The 24,845-nt window shown below is 50.5% G+C and overlaps 1 protein-coding gene across 1 annotated transcript in view; it reads right to left on the reverse strand.

Moving 5' to 3' along the window:
* Positions 1-21,530, reverse strand: part of LOC128269135 (A disintegrin and metalloproteinase with thrombospondin motifs 1) — a 76,601-nt gene extending 55,071 nt beyond the window's left edge. Inside the window, exons 1-3 of the mRNA XM_053006508.1 lie at positions 21,439-21,530; positions 17,830-18,644; positions 839-931 (exon numbers count right to left, since the gene is read on the reverse strand). Of these exons, the coding sequence (XP_052862468.1) occupies positions 839-910 (72 nt within the window). The 5' untranslated portion in view covers positions 911-931; positions 17,830-18,644; positions 21,439-21,530. The remainder of the gene's footprint in view (positions 1-838; positions 932-17,829; positions 18,645-21,438) is intronic.
* Between the last annotated feature and the right edge of the window lie 3,315 nt (positions 21,531-24,845).

Consider the following 24,845-nt stretch of genomic DNA (forward strand, 5'->3'; position numbering starts at 1 on the left):
ATTAAACGTTATTCTGCGGAGCAAGTGAGGTGAGCGCAATAAAGCGCAAGTGTACCCCTCCGTGTGAGAGAGTTTTGCGGTCTTCGACGTTTCAACGCCATCAACTTTCCATGCAAATTCTCTTTCGGGTGGAAAACCCTGCGTTGCGAGCGGATGTGAAAGGAAACGCTGCCACTGACGCCACCGCCGCACAGTCGGCAAAACCTGTTCCGGAGACGGAAATGGGTAGTGTACGGCCACAAAAAGGCCGAGTCAGTCGGCCGACTGACAGGGGGGGCCGACGTGTACGAATTGAAACAAAAACCACTCTACCACCTGCCGCCCGTCAGGGACGTGGAAAACTCGTGCGTGAAGAAAAGCTGAATTCACATGCTGGCCTCGGGCTCGGTGCGCTAGTATTTGTGCGCTAACTGAAACCTTCAAAATGCAGTCGCCGTCGCAACAATGCGGCGTTGCGCAATTTGTTACACTTCTCAAAGCACACACTTCCCACTGCACTCCGCGCCGAGGTCTGTGACGAAGGTTCAGCCTTTTCTGTGGTTTTAATGCTTCTCATGCTGGGTCACGTTCTTGCAAAAATCGCACACACAGACACCCGTTTCGAGAAACAGGAAAAACGGTCGCCCGTCGTGCGCCGGCTAAGAACTGTGTCGTCCACGCGCCAAACACGATTCGGGCCTTTTTGGGGGGCTTTCTTAGGCTTTGGGTTCTGTGTATCAACCGGCCGGGTATGTGGAACGGCACGTACACGTGCCCGGGATGTGGATAGTGTAACTGTGTCGCCAATAAGCAGAAGTAGAGGGGTTCCAGGGATCCAGCCGTTCCGCACTATACTTACATCTGGCGTCGCTGCACTGTAGGTACACAGTAACGTCCATGACGCTGCAAGGTAGAGCCCGAGCCGCATCATTTTGTGGCTCGGATCGGCAATCTGCAACGGGAGAGGGAAAAAAAGGGCTTCGTTATTACGGTCAAATACATAAATTAATCACAAATGCGCCTATTTCGATTAATGAGATTCTTTTTCCGTTGTTCCTTAACAATTTCTGAACCGATAGGTCTCTTAAATTTTAGCTTAAATACAATATAACAAACTAATAAGATAATTTTGCGTCGTTACAACGTTTGAATAATTCACCAATATGCGTCCGGTTCTATTGGCAAAATAATTGCTCCGAACAGAGACGACGCAAAATTTGAACAGAAACAACGAAGTCACCTTCGGCGATCTGCGCTACTCTCGGAGATGTTTTTGCAGCCCCAAAATTACTTATTGTGTTTGGGAAAATTCCCACAACATAAACCATGTCAAACAAATTAAAAATTCAATTCTACAAAACCGCCTTCAAAAGAAGACCGGGAACAGCGCCCTGCTGGTTCCGAACGATTTCTTCCCAACGCGGAACAGGTTTTCGGCGATCATGTGTTTTTCGGTCAAAAAGTTCTACCCCTCTAGAACCCATTGACAGCTCGCCAGGCAGCCCAGTTGTTGTTTGGCAGTCATTATAATGTCGCCACAGCCGGACCACCTGAACGCTGGCCTAGCCGAGACCGAGGGTGAGTCACCCACAAGGGTCCACTTTCTGTCGAGATACCTACGGGTGGTTCTATTATTAGAATATCGCTATGCTAAAGAACCGGTCGTTGGGCCAGTCGGACTAGGCGAATCGGTGGCCATCCGGAGAAATTCGGCAAAACCCTTCACCAGTCCGGGTGGAAGAGAAGATCATCGCTCTAGATCAGATCATCAGGCGAGCAACTGATCAACTCATTAACAAGAGGATATCCAGCAGTTCAGCAATTTGGACTCGAGAATTGTGGCAAAACCCCTCCAGAAAGAGAAAAAAAGACCCATAAAGTGTTGCATATTCATTCACACCGACCGTTCGAATCGAGGAATCGGTGAAATGGCAGCAACACTCCTCCCGTACACTTTGGACCCACGGGACCCACGCGGTTGAAAGCAGCATTGCGAATTCGATGCTTCAATGCTGGCCAAGAAACTTGTTTTCGGATGATCCTCTTACAGCAGCAAAACGGGCGTCTGCAAAGTGTCGTGCGACTTTTCGTGTCGTGGGCCCGGTGTTTTCGGCGGGGCTCTCGATTTCGATCGCTTCGGACCGCGGTGGTGAACGGATCCCGGACTTCTTTGCCACTTAATTTCATTCATTTCATTTCTGGCTCCAGCACCTGGGATCACTGGGGAACACCGGAACAGGTTTCACAAGTTTCGGTCCACCGCGGGACAAGGAAGCTGCTTAGTTGCCGTGCCTCGTCGCCGCGAAAGCCATTCAACCGCAGCACCGCGCCTGGAGGTCTCCCGCAGAGTGTCGGTGTTCGGTGTGGGGTCAGAAGTTATGATATTTCAAGGGACAATTGACAGTGGCCGGTGCACAGGCTCCGAAACCGAGAATCCCAGAAGAGGCAATCCAGAAGAAGGTTGAAAAGTTCAAACTGCAGCCCGTAGCTTAGCCTCAATTATCGGCCAGAACGGAACGGTCGAATATTAGGAAAAAAGGCCGGATCTTTATGGCTCAGCAGCATTCGGTTCGGAACATCCAGGAATGGAGTTTATTACATTACAATCAACCTCTCTTAAATCATTTTACACAAACACCCCGAGGCGGCCCCATAAACAGCGGCCCGACGTGACCCGAACTGACCGAGTTGTAACACCCGTTGACAGGCGGTAAAAGCGTCCCTAATTGCCCCTGTTATCGATGGCAACGTAAAACGATGTTTTGTCGAAACAACGACACCTCTCATTACGACCATCATTACGGGCCTCGATTACTCGAGGTAGGCAACATTCTGACACTACCTGTCCCCGGTGTAAAGCAACCAAAACAGAAAAAAACCGAGTCGCCTGCAACCTGGTACACAGTGCGGCGTAAGGCATACGTGAATTCTCGAACCGTTGCGTGCCGATTGGGTCCGCCGTCCCCAGTGTCCGCGTGTCGGCAAACATCCTAATTATGTACGGCGGCCTGATTTGCATTCGGCCAGTCCCGTGTTGTCTGCGGGTCGGTCAACTAAACGGGAACATAAATTCGCCGGTGACTTTTAATTAAGCGACGCTTCTGCGTCCGCCGGAGCTGGGATCCCAATGGTGCGTCAGAGAAAAGAATTCTTGAACCGAGTGGGTCCGAGTGTTTCACGCATTTAATTAATGGTCGGTGATTTAACGACACATCTCACCGCGGTTTGTGAGCTTCAGTTGTTGACCAGAAGGCACTCCCATTGGCCAGTGATTTATCGCGATCGCCGCACTCGGGTCGATAGTTGTCGTGGATCTGCTCCTAGTAGCTAGAAGGTGGTTAAGATCACCGATCATCGTCGATCGCAACGCTCTCGCCCTGGACATCAAACGCCCAGCATTACTTTCCCTTTCCCGGGGGCTAACTATGCTTTGTGAGTGAACGCAGTGACGGTTGACAGAAAGCCTGGGGTTGCTCTAGTTTATTGATTCGGATTCTTCGGAACGTCGTCTCTTTAAGTCGTTGTTTTATCTCCATCGTTTTTTTCTCCTTTCGACCAACAAACAACTGTCGCGGTTGTGGACGCGGATACCCGTCACCCGGCTGCTTCATTCTTTGCGCTGACACGTACCCTCAGCTCTCGGAAAGGAAGAACCTTGACTGGCCCCTGGGCTAGCGCGGTGGGTCCGACTCCGACAGACACGATCGCGGAAGGGAAACCGTGTGCTCACGAACCCGATTCCCCACGATGCCCGGCACCCACCGTGGTAATGGTGCCGTTACGTCAGTCGACCCAGGTGAGTAATTGCCGTAGAATTTCCCTTTCGTTCGAATGCGGTCCACTACCAAAGGGCTCTAATTACGTGGCTGTTAGGCAGTTGGAATTGCTTTTTGTTTGACACTTCCACGAAGGGTTATTTAAAAGATGAACCCCTAGAAACAAGTGTTACCGAGAATAAACGGTGACCGCTTCAGTGAAGGAGGAAAAAACAGGAAAGAATGAATATCTAACCAGAAAGGCCGAGAGGCCCCAGGTGGGGTTCTGATAAGGCGGTTCAACCACGACCAAATGGGGGGGCCAAAAAAATGTAACGCTCCTCACGTTCGTAAGCGCACCCCGCGAAGCCATCGGCCTCAGGTCCCGGGGCCTCCGTGACGGGCGTGACGAAGAGGATAAGAAGATTTGTTAAACTAAGAAGTGAATTATGGTTTATGACTTCTTTTGGTGTTGGCGACTCGCGTCACCATCCGGTCCTCCGGTATCAGGTTTTACGATCCGGACTGTAGGGAGCGACAAAAAAGCAATCATTCTTAGGTCCTTCTTGGGCGTGGCGCTTTAGCGGTCGGCCCCCAAAAAGTGCCCACGGGCCCAAATATTAGCGCGAACCACTTGCCCGAACACCTGTACCCCCCTGTACCGGCGGGTGAAGACCCGGGCAGCAAGCGACGAACCCCGGACGGTGGCCTCCAAAACCGCCCCGGGCGGGTGGTACCAAATTTACTACCGGATCCGATCCGAAATCGTAAAGTTGTTCTAGTTTTTATTACACCACTGTTTTACATACGATACATATTCGATCGGAACGAGCACCGATCGGGCGCACGATCGAGACGAATGGACCCGCGAAAACACGATGTTGACGTTTCAATTGAAATACATTTCCTAACCGGCGCCCCGGTCCGTGTTGGCGCCGATTCCGAGCTTGAATCGGCGCATTATATAAATCAAACAAATTTCGGACTGAACCCTGAGCCTCAGGAATGTCCCCGAAATGGTAGTTAACAAACTACGCTCCCCGCGTATAGTGGTTGCGACATGCGCGGCTCCAGCGATCGGTACTATACAACGCTGCGACTGCAACAGAAGCCGCACCGCCGCATGTTTTGGGGCCGATCGAATTTCCCTATGGCCGCTCGCCAACAAAGTGGTGTTCGATTGCCAATATTCCAATCCATTCGCTATCGCGGACGAGTCAAAACGGACGAGACACGCGGAGCCGCTATCAGCGCGCCGGCTGACCCGCTTCTCGCCGGTCTGCCGGTGGCCGCCGCCGATCACCACGGGAGGGCCACCGCGACTAATAGGAAATTAGGTTAGACAAAATTTATTAACCAACACCAGACCGAAACATCGCAACACGCGGTGGCTTTCCACACGGTAGCCACACGGTCGGGTTCGCGGGTCTCGGGGGTCTCGGGGTGTGGTGCAATAGAAAGGCCGCGGCGCCGGCCTGGTCCGGGTTAGTTGTCTGGGGTCCGGGCGCGACAACTTTTCGACTTACGCAATCCACACGATCGATATTCGATTCACCCGGTGCAAAGTAGAAGAATTTGGATTTGGCCAAACGGAGATATCAGGGCGACGGCCATCGATTGTGGCCACCGCCAACTCCGGGTTGTCCGGAATTGCCAGTAATGTCTTTTTAATATGTCACGCAAATCTCCGTTCGCAAATCTTGGGGACTGGGTTTTTGGGTTACGGATCCCATGAATTGTGTGTCAAATGTGTGTTTGCCGATCACTGACTAGCTGGACATTCGCATATTTCATCACCCAGCATCACGATCACCGATCCTGGACCGTTCGGAATCGCCCGAATGGTTGTCCTCGCAGTGATCGTGTTTTGGGTGATGTTGCAATTATTTGGGGTGATCGTCCGATTGTGACATTTGAAGCCAGGATCTAGCTATGATTTCACCTTCACACGCTACATCTAAAGTAGGCCTAGAGGCCCTGAGGCCTAGAGGCCCTGGAATGCGTTAGAAACGGGGACTTAACAACGTTTTTGGTCACATTCTAAAGGCAAACGATTATCGACTAGTTTCACCCATTCCAGACGCATAATGATAGGGTTTGTTATTTTTGGTCCAAAAATAGATTTCTCTAGCCACCAGTTTAAGCCGGCGGAACGTATCAGACGGATGGGACCACAAATTAAGAAGAAATAAATCATAGTTCCTACCCCAACAGTTCAGCAGTCTAGACCGGCAGGGTTCGTCCCCCTTTTGCCTTGGCGCGAGAACGGAGCAAAATGAGTGTAAAAGTGGGGTTTTTGTTTTTGGCCTAAAACCTATGTTCTCTCACACGCATCTGTCGTGCGCGTGAACATATTAAGCGACACCCGAGTCCGTCCGTGAAGTTGCTCCTAATAGCAAATAACATTGGGCTAATGAGTAGTGGAAGAAAAAAAAGCGCGTTCGATGTTCGCGAAATTGATTTCGCTTTTCGCCGCGCGATCGAACCCGCGCGAGTTCCGCGAGTTCATGAATAATTTAACGCAAGCGATAGCTCCAAATCCGAGAAATCGATTTGTCTTCCGGCCGAATCAGCAGTAGAAACAATTAAGCGATTGTTTTCGGAAAAAGGTTGTCTGGTTCTTGTCGAAGTTGGCAGCAAAAATGGCGGCCAATAAATTCTGCTTCCGACCAGCGGAAGGCGCTTAGGAAAATGACAGCATTAGGGTTTACAAATTGGAAGCATTGTTCGGCGTGAGGACGGAGCGTCAAGTAGTTCACACACAGCTCAGCTGAAGTTTTCACTTTCCTCCAAGAAACCGCTGATCGATCGTTAGCAGCGTGGCTGGTGGCGGTGATCAGATGGCTGGCACATATGCTCCCAACGAGCGGACCAACCCACTGGCTGGCAAATGTCACACCGACCAGCCCCAAAAAGCCCAGCCGAGAAGCGGAACAGCGGGCCGCGCACCACCACCGAAATCAATAAGTTGAAAACTTTATTCGATTTTTATTCATATTTATTCTATCGGTTTCTTCTCACATTTAAATATTTGCCATCGGGAGAACTGGTTTTATTGGGCGACGACGACGGCGGCGACCGAAATCCCAAGCCCAAGCTGAGTCGAGAACCTGCGCGAAAATTTTCCTCACCACGACCAGCCACCGTCGGTGTCCGATTGCCTTTCTTAATTTTATTCTTATTCCCCCCGGCACCGGGACGGGGGTCTCTCGGACGGACGGAGACTCCTCCTCGCAGTCTGTCGCTACGACGGCTACGGATTTCTTCGGCTTTTATGACACCGTCAACATTCTTCAATTTTGTCGCGGTCCCGAGCGGTCAAAGGGGTTATTAGACGAGGGGGACGGAACCGGGTAAGCGGGGGGGGTACGGCCAAGCCAAGGGGGTTTCGGATCGGACTCGATCATCGTTATCTTTGCGGCCCCATGGCGGCGAAGACCGCCGGTACTTGATCGTATCCCGGCCACCGGGGCAAACACCGGGGCCAGCAGCAGCAGCAGCGGCGCACATTAGGAACAACCTGTTTCGGGGGGGCCCAAGTTTTTTTCCGATTCCATTCCCTGTATTTGGGTTTGGCTCTCTAGCTTCTTCCGCTGCTTGACTGGATTGTCGGACCATTTGCTTAAATATTCAAACATACCCATATGACCCCGCCTGTTCGTCCGCTCATCGTCGCACACGGGAGGGGATATGATTTGTGAATTTAATTTTATTTGATTTGTGGCATGTTGTTCTTTTTATAGACACCCCTCTCGCCTCGTTTCAAGTCTTTTGAAGTCCGAACGCAAACAACGGAACGGAGGAAAAACCTTGCTTTTTGGTCCTTTTGTCGTTTCTCTTCCTGCGGAACGAACGTTCCCAAACTGCAGCCCATCTGGTGCGATCGTTGCAGGCTGTGGCATAATTTGATCACGGGCCTCGACGATGTCACAATAATGAATCGGAACAAAACCATAAGTGCCATAAGTTTATCCTTTTTATCGCCGGGCCATGCGAGTGGGATGTTATCGGATCGGGCCTCCGAAAACAGGTGTGTCGTTAGCGATGGGAACATGGCAGCAGCAGCAACAACAGAAGCTTGCGGTCGGAATGTCAAACAAAGGGTTCGGGGCTTCCACACCGGGCAGCGCTAGATGAACGACCCAAAAAAAGAGAACTAATTGGTCGAAATCGGTACAATAAATTCGAGCCAGCCTTTTTGTCACCGGACATTAATGTTGAAAAATATTGGCATATGCTTTCATTAGAATTAATTCTAAATTGGTCCCTCCTCGGGTGTTTATGAAAAGAATGTTTCTGTGACTTTTGATCCTGAATTGTGGAAGAGATTTTTCGGCGATCGTGAACTCGGACAATCTCTTAAGAGGGAAATATTAGACACACTGTCTCCGATCATGAATTATTCAACGAATTACCAATTCTGCCAAAAACACACAAAACCGTAACCTAGTGCGCCGGGGGGGTTTACTTTTATGGTTTTTCAACTAAACTGTCAACATATCACCCACCCAGCGCTGCTGATGATGACAGCCGGGGGATGACTTGGGGCATTTTAATTCCCTACTTTTCCCTTTTCATTGATCATCAGTGACGACCGTTTCACACCACGACGACAAAGAGAGCCACCCAATCAAGACAGCGCCCCCTCGGCAGCCATTAATGCTAATGTCCACGACCTGTCGCATCCGATTCATCCGACCTCCATCGGCCGCCGGGCCTCCGGTTTCCGGTCCGGCTCGTCCGCTTGACAAATGAAGCGCTCCTTTTGACAGATCTTTAGCTTATTCAAACACATTCAGTCGACACATCATTTTCCACATTCCTCCAGGAAGGAGGATCCATTAATTTCCACGCCAACATTCCAACATTCGCCGAGCCGCGGGTCGTTCGGCGCGGGTAAGCAACGTTTTGAAACAACAATCAACGCCTCCTCCATCACTCAAAAATCATTGTCGGCGGCGCCATTGCTCGACGCCTGTCAAGCAGCAGCCCATTTCATCAGTCCCTTCTTTAGGTGCAGCCCAAGAAGACGGGCCGCCCATCCCGCGGCGAGTTTGAATGGGGATTGTACACGAAAATGTGTTACGATAGAGCCGCGAGTCTCATTGTCCGCCGTCCCGTCGTCGGTCGTAGGTGCACGGGGTGGAAAACATGAACCCGAACAATCGGCCCACTCGGCCCATTGCCAATGAAGCTGTCGGTCGGTGGAGCTGGTGTTGTTGTGGCACATCTTGGCGCTTCTTTTCAACACCCAGCAGCGCGACTTCGGAAAGCTCAATTATCTATCAGAAAACACGTACTCGCTTCGTCTGCTCGGCGCAGATTAAGAAATTGAACGGCGTTCTCGGTTGGGACACATAAATGGGCCACCCTCAATTGCAACGGAGCCCAAAAACACAATATTTCTCTAGCCATCCGGCTCCCGAAATGCATTGTGAGTTGCTTTTTACAATGCCGCAAGCTAGTTCACACGTCAGCACGTGTAGATTATTGACCCAAGACACGTGGCGGACAAGAAAAACATAAGAAACATATCCACAGTGTGTCGCTTTTTATTGGTTTTTGACCTCAACCGCGTGTCTTGCGGCGCGTGTCGAATGATTGCTTCATCAGACTGACCGTCTGTCTGCACGATTCGATCGTTAATCCTTCTCAGAGGATCAACCGTCAGCTTTATCTTAATTCCGTGCATCGAACCCCGATCGACATCCTTCTCCGCGGGGCTTAAAACATCGAACATACTCGGATTGCGGAGTCCCATTTCATAGTAATCTCGGTTTGCCGAAAGTCAATTTATGGGGCACTGCCACCAAATTCGCTAGATCCGTTCTCCTTTTCCTCCCCGTTTAACGGTTCTCACTTTGAGGGTGGCCAATGGACGATTGGAGTGTCTTTGCCTGCTCGGACGATTTGCTAGGCCATTACACCGGCAGGGCCACCGGCTGCCGGCCATCGGACGGCGATAAATATGTTATCGTACTTTACGATCCTAATCCGCACTAAGCCCAGAGTCCCGTTCGATCCGCGGTGCCCCGTGTGGTGTGGCGTGAATGTTCGCTTAATTGCCTGGCCACCCGCCCCCGGCTGGCCGCCCATGAATCACTCTTTCGTTGCGCGTCTTTATTAAATTTTTTAATTTGGTTGCCAAAAAGTTAATCCACATGCCGCGTTCTGTGTCTTCCATGCCTTTGTTCTCGACTCGACGGACCAAACGAAGCCCAGGACACGCCGGGGGCGATGATGTTGATGATAGGCGCAGAATAGCACTAATGGCGCAAAGAAATGTGTTTTTTTATTTAGAGACAAATCATCAGATTACTTTACGAGCCGGCTGGCATCGTTCCGATTGGTTCCGAGGGGGAAAACAATAAAATGTGTGTTTTATCTATCGTTCTTCCAGAAGCTGCTCACACAGAAGATACGTAGGCTGTTTTTACTTCTAATCCTTTTGTAAAGGATTAAAGTATTATGAGCCCGATTGGGCCGTTTCAGTTCGTTCCGCAAGCTTTGCTAATTCCGAAACATTGTCACTCGACTCCCACCAGCAAGCTTTGTGAAAATTCCGATCAGCTCATGCTGGTCCATGAAGTGTAGGCCAAAAACTACGGTACCATTCGTAGGGTCTGCGCCGTCTACTTTCCATTGGCCCCCCATTGTTGTCACCGACGCTCATTAACATGTGAGCCCGACCGAAAGTGAATCAAAGCCGGACAAATCTGCCAATTTGTCTTGGGAATCTAAGCGAAAAATCGCACCCTGGAGAATTGGAGAACTGGAGCAACACTCCACCAAAACAAATACACACACGCAAACGCTAAGGCTGCATGTGTATTGCGCAGAATAGAAAACCGGTGAAACCGTAGTAAACCCTTGAATGAATGAGCATGAAACAAGCGGGTTCGGTGCTGTCGGTGGTGATTCTGAAACATACAACCCATCGGGCGGCACCGGGACACCGGCGGCTCGCTACGAAGGCTTTGCGCCACACTGTACCAGCGAACACTACCGCGGCCAGCGCAATACACATTGCACAGCTCACACCAGCTGACGAAAGCAGAATTCATTGCCGCCGTGGCCACCGATGGCGCGCCGCGGTTTGGGTTGTTCTTTCAACTATGCGCGGTCCACCCAAAACCACCCCATCCCGCCACCCGAAGCCTGCCTTCTCTTTCTGGCCGCCCCGCCTGAAGGACGGCAATGCAATTGTCTTCATGTTAAATAGTCGGGCCTTTTTCACCCGGGCCTCATGATGATGAATTTGGGTGGTTGTGGCTGGCGCGGCATTGTTTTTCATTTTTTTTGTATTTTTTTCACCCTCCAAAGTGTGTTTCATTTGTGCTGTTGTTTCAACGTGCCTTGTTTTTTCCTCTGTTGGCCAGTTTCTAAGGTTAATGCTGGGTTTGTGGGTTTTGCGAATGGGCGATCGCGCCCGTAGTCGCAGCTCCCATGCATCCAAAGCATCGCGCGCTCTAATGGAGCGTATTACAACCGAACGCGTAACAACTGTCACCGTCCACCGGTGGAGGCCATTGCCCAAATTATAATTGTAGCGTTTTATTTGCGCAAAATACATCAAGACAGCGGGCGTATGCTGGACGAATCGGTTGACCCAACCGCAACGAAAGTGGGAAACAAGACTCAAGAACGTTGCGGCAAACGCTTTGCAGCAACCAGATAAACGCCAATCGGTCCACGCGAAATGGACCGCAATAAATCGGGGTTTTATGCTTCTTTGCAACCACAATCGTCAGTAATTGTTCCGAGTGTTGACAAACTTGGCTTGCCAATTATTCCGTGTGCTAACAGGTGAGTTCAGGCTCGTTGGCTAATGTTGGTCATTCGTTTTTAATTTCTTGTCATTTGTTTATCATTACTCAACAACGCGATACGTTCAATCAGGACGCCTTTCTTGGCTCGAATTTGTTTGAGCTTGAAGCACGGATTCGTACGTGTATCGGTACAAGGTGGCGGCGCACAGACACCGATCAGTCAGTCAATCAGTCGCCCGTGGGGATAAACCGAAACTGCAATCGGCGGCGGATACACGGACAAACATTCATCCTCACCACTTGACCTATTGCGCGAATGATTCGGCGCGCGCGCGCGCAAGAGTGCCTTGAGGCCGAGGCCAAAAGTCGCACGGATCCTCTCCATTTCACGCCTCTGAAAACTTCAAAAGAACATCAAACCGGGGGTGCAATCGATTTTTTGCACACATACTTCGGCAGTGGTGTGACTGCCATCCAAGATAAAGTGGTTAACATTACGCCGTAAAATTCGCTAGCCCAAAGGCCAGACCGTCAGGCCGTCTCCCGGAGGACTCTCCGTACCGCGATCTTCACATGAAGCCGATGCCTTGCGAAACCAAATAAACAAATGAAGTCTCCGGGGTTTGCCCAAAAAATGGAAAACCAAACAAGAATGGACGACCGGTCGCGCCGTTCTCAGGGGGCCTCTTCTCTTCTGATGAGCAGCCTTCCTTCAGGCTTCAGGAAGCATCTTCCTGGTTCGCCAAAAACTGCTATTCGTCAAAAGTCTGTTGACTCGCGCCTCTCGCGAAAAATCGCGTCAAGCCGCCACGCGCGATGGAATATTACAAAGCAATTCGATTGGGGGGGTCAAAAAAAAATGGCCAGCAAGCGGCAGTGGGAAAGGTTAGCAAAGTTCACACAAAATCCACACACATACACGCGCCACTCATGCTTGGTGCGAATTTGAGTGTGTGTGCAGAAAAAAACTCCGCCTGGCGAACGGAGCGAAACTAAAAGGGGCCTTCAATAAAGTTGCCAGCTCAGGCGGATCGAGGAGTTGTCGCACCCTAGGCAATTCTGGCACACCAAGCCGGGGCGGCCAAGTCTGCGAAATGCCACAAGAGCGCAACATAAAGCGCGCCCGGCCCGGCTCGCGGCAGACTCCATAAACCACACCTTTAATTTGAAAACTCGTTAACTTAAGCCAGCAGTCAGCCAGCCAGCCAGCGTCTGATCGACGGGTTTCATAGAAAGAGAGAGAGAGAGTGAGAAAGAGAGAGGCAGAGAATTAGTCTGTCTTCTCGGATCGGATCACAGCTTGCGGTCTTTGGCGGTCTCGGCGGGTATGTAAATATCCCACTATGATTACATTTTATAGACTACTCGGCATCTAAGAGAGACCATCGGCACACCGTGGTGACATAGAAAAGCTTAATTCAGATGAACACCGACAACGGGTACATAATTTCATTTTGTTTCTGGTATCTACAATACAATTTTTGAAAATGTTGTGATACTTTAAGGCTGATTAGAAAATTGCTTAAATTATCACATTAGGATCACTTCGATTCCTAATCATCTAATCCTGCATTGCTCGTTTCAACCAACAATCGATTCTGCGAAGGTTCCATCAATCTTCATTTGAACAACCCATTATAACTTATTACAATAAACAGACCCATCTTCAATTAGCTGTAAAGCGTTATTTTTGTTGTGTCTTCTCGGCACGCGACGCCACCTGCATTAACAAATGCATTCGAATGCAGTTTGATTGACTTAAAATTGCCTCACTGCAAACCTGCTGCTCCAAACCAACACACACCGATCGAGCCGAGGCCGAGCACGAAACAAAACAAACGTTGAACAATACCCATCGATCGAACCGAAGCAAACAGTTGCACAAAACGGCCGAGCGGAAAAATGCACTTTACTGCATTACCGTGATTTGCGACGGGCCAAAGTATACGCCGGTCACGCAAAAACGGCCGCGACTTGGCGCGTGACTTTTGAAGAAATTCCAAGGGTGACTCCACTAACCTGTTGAAACTATTTTACACATTTTTGTATTGAATGGAGTTCTTTATAAAAAAAAACATTACGGAAGGATTGGAAATATTTTTTGAAGGTTTAAAAGAACCACAAGTTTTAAGGATCACCGAAGTAGAAGACACTCCGAAGACCGCGGTAGATGGCACCCTGCCCGGCACCGCGGCCAAGACCCGTGCCTTCTTAGAAGGGCAACACGGCCACGAGCTACGTTTCAAACCGAAACCGTGAGTTTCGCGCACAGTTTTGGATTTCATTCACGCTCGATCGATCCGCGATCGATCGATCGAACGTAGCTCGGTGTGTGCAATTGAATCACGATTTTCCTCCGACTTTCCATCCCTTTCTCGCACCCCCCTTAACGAAACGGAAACGTTTCGAGCCGCTCGATGTGCGCCGGGACCACTCGGAAGATGGATTACAAATACTACCAAACCGTGAATCATCGTCGTCGTCGTCGTCGTCGCCACCAGTGATCTTCCTCATCAAATGGTGGATGCCCTCTCTCCCCGCGGGGAGCATCGTCCATGGTGGGCGAGGGATGGCATGGGCCAAAGGTAGAAAGTTTAATTGGCCGGCGCGCAGTTTAGGAGTCGGGCAACGCGAAGCACTACACGCAACTCCGATCGCCGCTTGATTGCATGGTCGTTGTTTTCTTACACTCTCACTACCCACACTGACCAGGGCCACCTGGCCACCCTGGCGAGTGCGACCCCCCCGCTGCGGAGACGGCAAGTTGAAGATGAAATGGAAAAACCAGCTTTTCCGTTCCATCGTTGGACAAATGGAAAACTAATTTTCCGCTCACGCTGGAGCGATTTGAAGCGCTGCAACAAATTACGAGCAAGCGCAAATGTTTGTCCCCTGGCCACCCAAGGCCACCTGGCCCTATCGATCGTTTCCGACGAACGCCGTCTCTCCCTTGTATCGATCCGAACTCTGGTCCGGATCTCGAGTAACGGATTCACCTCGCCAGATGACGTCAGTTGGCGGCGGGAGGATTCGTTCCGGCAACCCAAAAATAGACCCATCCATGCTGCGGTCTGCGGTTGAGGATACTTTCGTTTTCACTTTACGCGAGCCCCCCATCAAACATGGTCGGGCGGGGACTTTTCGGAAGAAGGTTTTGGGCCAAATACGTTTCCGGCCCAAGGAATGTTTTTTTTTTTTTGGGGGGACGATAGTCGGCGCGCGACTTCCCACAGCTGGTGCGAAGCGGTGCGTTTTCTTCCCGCCGACTTTTTAACACGGCCCAGTCGGCGATCCACGGCCACGCCACAAGCCACGACAGCGACGTTTTCTTGATTTCAATGTTTCGCGAGCTTTTCTTTCTTTCTTTCCTCTCCGAAGTCCGAAGAGGTTGGAGGCTTAAAAAAGAAGAGGCTGTATTTTGCAATCAACGTCGCACCCACCACCGTCGTCACTAACACCACCGAGAAACCAGCCCAGCCAGCCAACGTGAGGCGCGCCACCACCGAGCCGTAGGCCAAGCCTCTCTGACGTCTGACATTTTTCTCAACACGCGGAGATCGCGGATCGCGAAAGGTTGGCCGGCGAGTCTTTCGGAGCGGGTTGCTACGCGCGGCCATCCAACGAACCGGTCCCGAGATAGTGCCGGCGCTACGGTGGACGGAGAGTGGTCCCCGCACAGTATCGCCCCGAATGAAAAACGGCAACACTTTCACGGTCGAGTACCGCCGATTTGGAACCCTAAAGGCGCCACCTACAAGGAATCAAAACGAATCCAATTGCCCTAAAAGTGCAGCCAAGTGCTGCCGCGAAGGCACGTGAGCTCCAAAACCGAAAGAACTGTTCCCAGTTCCAATGCGGTCCCCGATTCTCGACACCGGCCCGACCTGGCACCGTTTGCATAAAATTAGCGCAACAACCTGAAGAGCCTCCTCAGAAGGCCACAAAAAATCGCTTCATTTTCTATCCCCGGTGGTTTGCATTTTATCTGTCCACTTAGTTGGTTGGTGAGAGGTCTGCGTGTGTGTGTGTATGTGTGTATGTGTGATCTCGTTTTGAGGATCACAACATACACACACGCAGCCAACGCCGTTCCGATAACCGGTCAGAACGGTTGATATCAACAATACCGGAACAAAAATCCCACGATCCCACGGTTATCGGGTAGAGAAAACGCTTCAGAGCCGATCGAGTGGTGCGTTTCGTTTGCTTGACAAATCCAACACTTTTCTTCTTTGCCATTTGATTCCTTCGCTCGAGCATTTTCAAAACACGCTGCCTGATTGACCGCTTTTAGGGGGTTAAGGGAAACAATAACTTCTGACTATCGTTAAATGATGCCCAAAGCCCAAAGCTACAAATTCTTGTGCGAAATTACTAAGGAATGCTCGCTTCGTTGGGCTTTAAACGGGTCTATAAATTAACCATCACAGCACTTTCATTATCTAAACTGTGTTCGGAACTGCCAACTCCGTGTTGTTGTGGAGAAAAGCTTTCAAAATGTAATCCGTTTTTACCGTTTTCTTTTGGTTTCTTGCCAGACTGAGGCCACCGAGGCAGGGCCAAGAAACCGCCCGATTTTGATTAACCTCGGCCCTGCCCGGCGCTGGTTGTGATCCAGAAACTCCAGTGCCTCCGTCAGTCCGCATTTCAATCTCCGCTAGATCCCGAGCTGATCGATAACAAATGATTTATGCCCGTTAAGCCGCTGCAGAGCATCGTGACCGTGCACCGGGGGCTGAAGAAGTTGGAAAATGTCTTGTAACTCCAGACACGCGGCCAGACAGGAACGAAAGCGAAATGGCGTTACGAACGGACGGGACCCATTAAGGGTGTTAATCCGGAATGAAAGATGGATTACATCGCCCTGGGGGCTGTGCGCCTTAGGTTCGCCCCCGGTGCACGGAGCACGGTAAGGTGTGTTTCGGAAATTAGTTTAATCGTTCGAGAGATTAATGTATTGGAAGCCTTTAACGCGGACCAAAAACATGCACAAATTGGGAGGGATTTTAAAAGGATTTCATACTAACATCTGGGTGTTGGTTTTAACGGACTTTGCAACCAGTTTGAGAAAGTTTGAGAAAAAATGAGCCTCCCCAAGTGGCTTCATAAAATTATGAATTTAAATTCTGTGTCATCGAACACGCTTTCTCGCTTCGTCTGAAGCTCCAAATTTTGTGTTTCACAAATTTTACGATGCACACATCAGTTGTTATTCAAATTTTTGCCACACATAAACCTTCTGCGGCCATAGTTAGTGGCTTCCTTTACGGTGCAAAGCGCACGGGACTTTCATCATATGGGGGAAGGCCCAGAAAAAACGGCATCTTGATGACCGTTTTTCTCTTTCCGAGCCTCCGAGTCCGACGTGTCGTGTCTCACACGTCATCATCATCACCACATTTCTGATTTTAGGTAACCACCACCAGTGCACGGCGGCGACTGCGATGTTACTCAACCGGCCCAATCGGCAGGCGCGACCTCCGTCACCGAGTAGCCGGCGCTTGGCGCTCGAAATTCAAGTTTACGAACTTTCACCTTGTTACTTAAGAGGGGCCCCTTCTTTGGGGTCTCCTCCTGCGACGGAGCCGTACGGATTTCATAATATTTCTCGATTTAATTAAATCATAACCGCCGCCAGAACGCAGCCTTGCGCGGAGCGGATGAACGAAGTTGGTTTTAGTAAATTGCCTCGGCCTTTCCGGTTGTTGAATGAGTAATTAAAATTTAGTTACATTTAGTGCGGGGCTACCTTTGTCTGCCTCCTAAAATTCGCACAGCTTTAAACTCTCTATTTAGCAATGAAGTAACCGGCAAAACTGCGATGAGGCCAATTCGCCGCGAACCACTTTGCGCGTGATTTATGTGCAAAGATGGAACACTCGCGCGGTAATCGCTACAAACCGACCAGCCACTGCCCAAGGAAGGCTTAAGCCAACAACGCCCCGCCAACCGCTGCAGTTCAGCTCAAGAGAAGGAAAAAAAACCTCAATCATCATCATCGCCATCGGGGAGCATCGTATTGAAAACAACTTTCACTCTCAATAACCCAGACCATTGGGGCGCTCTGTGATCACCGGAGGTTCCCTTCTGAAGACTTAAAGAGGCGTTGTTCGTAAAAAGGAGGATTGGGTTTTCGTCCGAGAGTTCTCGCGTCTTTGATCTACCCGATATCATGAACAAAAAACGATAGCAAGACTTTTGCCTCGTCATCAAATTGTCCGATCGTTGTAACGCTCGACCGATCAAATTTAATGCTACGATCAGCGGTGTCGCAAAGAACGGCAAACGAACGGTAAATTAAGCGAAAGAACAAGATGCAAACTTACGTTTATATTCGGGGTGTTAAATGCTCAATAAACTACACATCGGCGATGTTCAATGCACAACCGAACGCCGGGGGATAGGGATTCACACGAACGAGCAGCAAATCACTCGTCCCAATCACCGCGATCTTGCTGCAGCGCGAGACACTATCTTCATCGGCGGGGACACATACAAATCACACGCGCACACACACAACACTCGAATTGAAGCAACCCCGAACGTTTTACTTCTTTTCTTCCAGACTACTGGTGATGGTCACAGCACCAAATTGCCAAACCGGTGGCCGGTGGTTGGCTTTTCTTTCCCGTTTCTCACTCTCACTGAAATCTGCCTAGTGGCACTTCTGGCTCGAGGGATGCGGGAGTCCTCTCCAACACACTTCACTGAACTCTGTAGAGGCCCGTTCTCGAATTGATAGGTTCGTCGCTTGACTGGCGATCGAGCTCTCTTGTTATTTTAACTTGCTGCCACCTCGATTGGCAAGGAGGGCACTTTCACGGTGGATTGTCTTAGTGTGGAACACATTTATCGCACTTTTGATGCCGTTATCGCAAGGGTCGCAGGTGTTCTAATATTGTGCTTATTTCTCCGTCAGCCTAATGGACGGCATTTCTTTAGAGTTTCTTACGAAGGCAATCGAAAATTTGCATCATCGTACGGCGCACACGTTTCTAGCCTGTGATCGGAACCGCGCATGAACACGCACCGCACGTCGTCGCACCTACCGCCAAGTGCCGGTTCCACTCCTCCGGGGTCCTCCTCGTGCCGCGCTAGGCGTCTGTCTTCGCCGTTCGGTCGTTGCTTCGATCTGGGAGCGCTGTTAAATTACATAAAACCACAGTCATCATTTAGTCGCTCTAATGGAAGTGAGGAGTCCGAGGTTTTCTAAATTCCTTGTCTCTTGGGCGCCATAAACAACAGTTAGGAAGTCATTCTAGGTTGATGGAAACAATTTTTCAAAAATATATTCCAAATTTAAAAACCCAAATGAACTACTCTTGTTCGTTCCGGGCATTACTTAGGCGTGCACCAGGGGCCACGCCACAGTACCGCCGTTCGCTGACCGCCATCTTCAGTGTGAACGAAGTGCACTATGCGCTCGTTGAAACTGCAACGGCGGTAAAATTAGGCATCCAACCAAACAGCCACACGCGAAGAATGCGTGGCTTCCCCTTGGCCGGTGCCCACTAATTTCGTTTCATTAAATAATTTCAATTACTTCTTCTGCTTCTTCTGTGGCCTCGGCCACAACGAACGCCTCGAAGCGGATCGTCCGTCCGGTTCAACATCTTACTCGGTTACTTGCACTTTTTATTGACTCCCTGTGCGCGTCTTACTTTCGTACTCTACGAATTCCTTCAGTCCATTGCTACGGGAGTTTTCTAGCCCACTGTTGCGTGTGGCACTCTTCCTCTCGTTTTTGTTTTCTTTCTCCTTTTCTCGCTCTATCTCCGCGGCGGTGAACACTCTAAAGTGAATACACTTTTTTTCACTTTCGTTCGTGTGCATCCTCCGCGTGACGCCGCGCTCCGTGCGCTGAGGAAAATAAACCTCTCCTCTCCGCGGCACCGGAGGGTGAAACTGTGGCTATTTTGTTTGCTTTTCATTCACATTCGTGCTTGTTTTTACTTCCACAAAACGAGTGCATAATGTTGAAAAAACAACCAAACTGTGGGTAGTGTTGAATATTGGCAAAATAGGCATAGGAGAGGCGCGTAGTCCGACCAAAAACACAAACCGAGGGCCTTCGTAGATTGCCAGCAATTTATTGGCTGACCAGCAATCAGTTGCCGGGGCCGCTGCCAGGAGCTAACGGATTTCGAGCCAAGTTCAACTTCCGCAATTACTCCACGCAGCTTTGCCAATCCCGTGCCTTTGCGTTTATTATGAGTTAAGTTGCATAAACACTGGATGATGGATTGGTAAACAAAGCCACTGACTTTGGTCAGTCGTCGAGTTTAATCGATTTGTTGATTAGTGTTTGGCGAGAATTACTATGTTATGCTTATATGTTTGTTTCACTTATACCTTATACTATGTTTGTTTCACTTTCGTTTAGCTTTTCGATCGGGAAAATGAAACTGGGGCGCTAAGAAATCGGCCGTATCGGACTATGGTACTTAAATTTGCAGGAAAAACATTCGGACACCACCACACAGACAATCGAAAACAATAAAAGTGAAACAAGAAAAACAATCAAATGCACACGCTCACCGTTACAGCGTTTCGAATCGATCAAAGGAAAATCCGAACCGAAAAACACTCGCTGTGTGACTCGGCAATGGAAGAAGTTTCGGGAAAACGTCGAAACACAACAAACCAACCGCGGAATTGTTTTTGCCATTCGGTAGGATTCGTTGTCGATGGTGCTGGCTTTCAATTAATTCATTTTGGAGACCTTAATTTGCCTCGCAAGGTTGAGAGTGTCGAATTCCAATTCCCGTTCGAAATTAATTCTATCGTGGCTCAAACACGACGAGACCGGAATCGAAACCAATGGTTGTGTCCCAAAACTGGATGAAAACCCGCTAAGTAGGTCCCTTGTTCTGCACACAACACTAAAGTTTTCGTTAAAGAATGTCCCTCTTCGCAATCGAATCACTCTTTCACTCACGATCCGACACTCAGAACAGCAGCTCAGCAGCGATTTCAGAACGGAACGGTTCGCGCGAGCCAAACGACACGACGGCTAAACGTAAACTGATCCGCACAGATCTGCCCGAAAGCTCGTGCCTTCGAAGTTCGACGCCGGACTGACCGCGCGGGCCCCGAATGAGTTAACGCAAACGAGAGAGACAGGTGCCGGCAGGGTGCGGGAAAGAGGTGCCCGACTCGAGAAGGCCACCGCGCGCGCGATTACACCCGCAGCCAGCAGTGGCAGTGAGAAAAGGCGGCCAAGCGAGTGAGTGAGAGGAAGGAGACCGAGCGAGAAACTGAGAGGCGATCCTCCAGCCTGATCACGATGCTGTGCCTCCACGGGCTACTAAAGCTCTCCAAAGCTCCGAGGCGATCTACTGGTGAGTATCGCTCACTCTCTTTCTCAGCTCTCATCTCACCTGTGTGGTGAGGGTGACTACTAAGCTGCGGGTAGCGTGTGTCGCAAATACTTAGCTCCCACTATGGCCCCAGCCACCGCACGCCGCTCCTTGCCACGACGGTGAGTACGACGCGCGTTCACCACAAGGAAGCGATCACTTCACAGACGATCACACCCCTCACGGCTCACGCTCACTAATGCCTGCCCTGCTCACTTATTCGTTGTTTGTGCCTTCCAGTGCTTTCTCGTGCGGCCAACTTAGTGTTGGTGAGCCAACAGAAACAATAAGAAACCAAACCAAACAACGGCACACACTCAGACACACAAGCGAAGCGCACTAATATTCGTATCGGAACGGGTTTTTGGGGTTTCGTAAGGCCTGTTAAAGGATAAAAGCTTACGTGCTTTTCACGTTCCTTTTCCCATTCCGCGACATGCACGCCACATGAGGTGGTTCTTTTGTTGGTTTCGGTTCTGTCACCACCACTCAGTCTTTGGAGCCTCTTCAGACGATCAGACCTTAACCTTGTTGGAGGGTTTCTTTACGTGATGTTTACGCTACGCTGCCACTTACGCGACAATTGCAACGCAAAACGGCGGAAGACAAACGAAAACGACCACGACGGCGACGACGGCAACGGCGACGACGAGTACACCTGGTGCGTGTCCACTCGGAGACTGTCCACTCGGTTGGCCGTCGGGTTTGGCACCCGTCTGGCGAGAGCTTTTACCCCAGGGGGTCTCTCTCTCTCTCTCTGTAGCTGTTTGGCCGGAGTCGGTTTGGGGCTTAAGCAAGTGGCCGCCAGGTTTATTGGGAAAATGTTTAAACTCCGCTGACTGCGAAAGCTTTCAATTCAATTTCGGCCATACTGGGCGAGGGTGGCGAACGAGTGAGAGCGAAAGCTATTAGTCCTCGACAAGAAAAAGAAAGAGATAGAGAGAGTGAGAGGGAGAGAAAAAAGCGCGAGCGAGAGTAGTGTACCGCACAATCGAAGTGGAGCTCGTCGAAGTGATCGCGGGGCGAGTCGACGATCACCACGCTTAAAGAGAGTGAGAGTGAGTAAAATCTGAACCGACCCGTGGGAGTGACTGAGACCGACAGACGAATGAAGGACAGAGATGGAACGCTTAGAAAAACGCGGAAAAAAGTGGCCGCCCGCCAGACGCGCGCGATCAAGACGTGGGCCGACGTTGCGTGGAAGGAAGGAAGCGGACCGCCAAGAAACAATCGAGCGAGCGACACACTGCCAAACGCGGCGCACACACACACACACGCTGGCTGTGTGTGTGTGGCCTCAGCGTCGACGGCGCGGCGGTCCGGTATTACGACAGCGCGACAACCCAACAGGCTGTGTGTAGTTTTTACTCTTTTTTCCCCGAGCCCGAGTCTGTCTCCGACACCGTTTTTTTCTGTTTTGCTCCTTTCGCTCCGTGAATTACTGGGACCTGGGCTCTATCCACCGGGAGACCGGGTTGGGCGGCGATAAGGCAAATTTATAACACTTTCAACATAAGAAACAGTGATCCGAAGGTGCTTAATTATGAATGCCGATAAGTAACGGCGAGAAAGGAGAATTGAAGTTAATAAGCAACTTCTCAATTTCAAGAAACCTGCGCAGTTTTGCATTTAATTTAATTTACTCAACAATTGTTTCGGCTTTAAATTTTGTAACAAAGAATGTGCATTCAATTACAAAATTACAATTGACCGTACGAAAACTCCCAACGCCCCGAACGCCTCCGAAGGTAGAAAGTAAAAGCTCCCGAGCGAAGAAAAGGGTAACGGAACGAACTAGCCCCATAGCGCCTCGTAGCCTAGTAGCACACTTTGTGCCAACGAAAATGCAAGTTGTCCTGCGGCGCAGCAACGCGACCACGCGATCTGCACCGGAGAGCGAAAGGTTTTGAAATGCGGCCCTGTGGTGCGCTTGGCGGTGGGCTCCCCATGAAGGGCCCCATCAAGAAGTCACCGGCGGCGCATGGGAGCGCCGGACTCACCACCTCCTCGTTTAGCGCGCTTTGTCGGTGGTGAATTTGCCAGGGAAACTCACCACGCGGAGAGAGACACCGGTTCGGAGAGAGCAAACACTACAGTAAAAAAGGCTGCCACGATCGCTGGTCTTCGTTTCGGTGAACTATTTACAGTTCACATTAGAAACATGTCACTAAGAAGGTGAATAGATGAAGCTAGAAGTCTTTCGAATGTCTTTCGAGTCTTTCGCAACAACGACGACTAAAAAAGGGAGTTGAGAAAGAATTTCTGATGCTAAAAACAGTCAATCAGCCGTTACATGAAAAGAAGTAGAAGCAAAACAAGTTAATATTCGTGTGTTCTACCAATTCAACAGCTTCACCGATACTTTGTATCCAAACACACTCAACCTGAAAGGTAATTTTGCTGGCATGCAACTACCATTTCCCTAACGCTGGACGGTAGCGTGTGGCATTTTTGCCCGGCCAATGCCTGACGCGCCCCTTAGAAAGATGGGAGGTCGGCCGGTCGGTCGGTTCGCGTAATTACGTGTCGAGGTGCGGACTGAGCAGTTAGTAAGCTCAGCACAGCCTTTCATGAACACCAATTAAATTAGGATCGATGCACACAGATGAACGGGGCAAATGAGCAAACCGGCGTCCATTACAATCGCAACTGATGAAGTGCTTCCTGGACGTGGCGTGTATTTGCCAACCCTTAACGCGGGGCCAATTCTTCCCGATTGGAAATGACGCCGCTTCCTGCGCTGCACCGGCCCCGGCACGCACGGTGCAATATGGTAATTGCAGTTGCAAACGGCATGATTAATGCCCGACCTGCCCGAACAAACGGATGGTGGCCAGTAAAAGTGTCAATGGTGATGATGGTGTAATGTGCAAAACAGAAAACAAAAACGATAGCGAAGAAAAGGGAAATTACTTCACCATTCTTGACCCCGCAGCCGAAGAGGTCCGCCTGCCGCAGCAGCGAGGAGCCTGCGCAAGACACAATGCCGCGCACGCACGCCGTTCGGGTGGGACTTGGTCAATGCCGATCGATTTATCACCTTCCGCCCGGCTCCCCCGGGCCGGGCGGGTTCTGGGCCCGGTCCGGCCAGACCCGCCAGGTCATGACCGTTCGCCGATCGATGGGGTCGCGCCATTGCACTGTGCATGCAATAGTCATAATTAATCGCGATGCCGCTCGCGCCCGGTGCATCCCGCGGCCTGGGCCACTGCTGGGTGAGTGCATTTCCGCCGCGCCGGTCCGGAGATGCAAAATAGAGATGTTCTCGCCGGGTCCGTCGGGTGTCCTCGGGCGGACGCTCGGACGCCCGCAGTGCACGCAAGACGTTTGAACCATCTTGAACCGCGGCTCCGGTCGGCGCCGGAGGCGGTGATGTTTTGCAATCGATAAACGTGGCTTTTATCGCCATCGCCCGCCATTCGGTTTTGATCGATTGATTGATGCGACTTTGACGTGCGGTCCTTCGCGCCGGCCACTGGCCACCCGATTGACATTAGGCAGCCGCGGGGTTTTATCCTCCTGCTGACATTCTAAAACGGCAATCAACCGGCGCATCGCTTCCTGGTTCGGCAGGTCCGGTCGGCCAAAGGGAAGGCTGGAGCAAGTCCTCAGGGCGCCCAGGGCACCGAAGGGCGACTCTCGTGTGAGCCGCATTGGAAGTCGGCAATTAATGTATGTGAGGACCACTAATTGAGGACTCACTCGCTGAGTTTTACGAGGCTCTAACGGTCAAGGTTCGGGCGATTCGTCGACGAAAGGTGCAAGAATCGAACATTAAATCCTAGCGTTCCTCTAACGTTTGCGCAATGTCTCTATTGTGACGCGCGCGATCGTATATCATGTAGGCGATCTTTCACTAATGGAGTTGATTACCTTCGATTCCCGGTTCCCGGAGCGACGTAATTTCCTAATCTCACTCGCAATCGGTTTCACTTTCAAATTGAATCTTTTCGCTCTCCCGTCCTAAGAAGCCAGTTTGACAT

This window comes from Anopheles cruzii, chromosome 2 (genome assembly GCF_943734635.1).
Source record: "Anopheles cruzii chromosome 2, idAnoCruzAS_RS32_06, whole genome shotgun sequence".
NCBI lineage: Eukaryota > Metazoa > Arthropoda > Insecta > Diptera > Culicidae > Anopheles > Anopheles cruzii.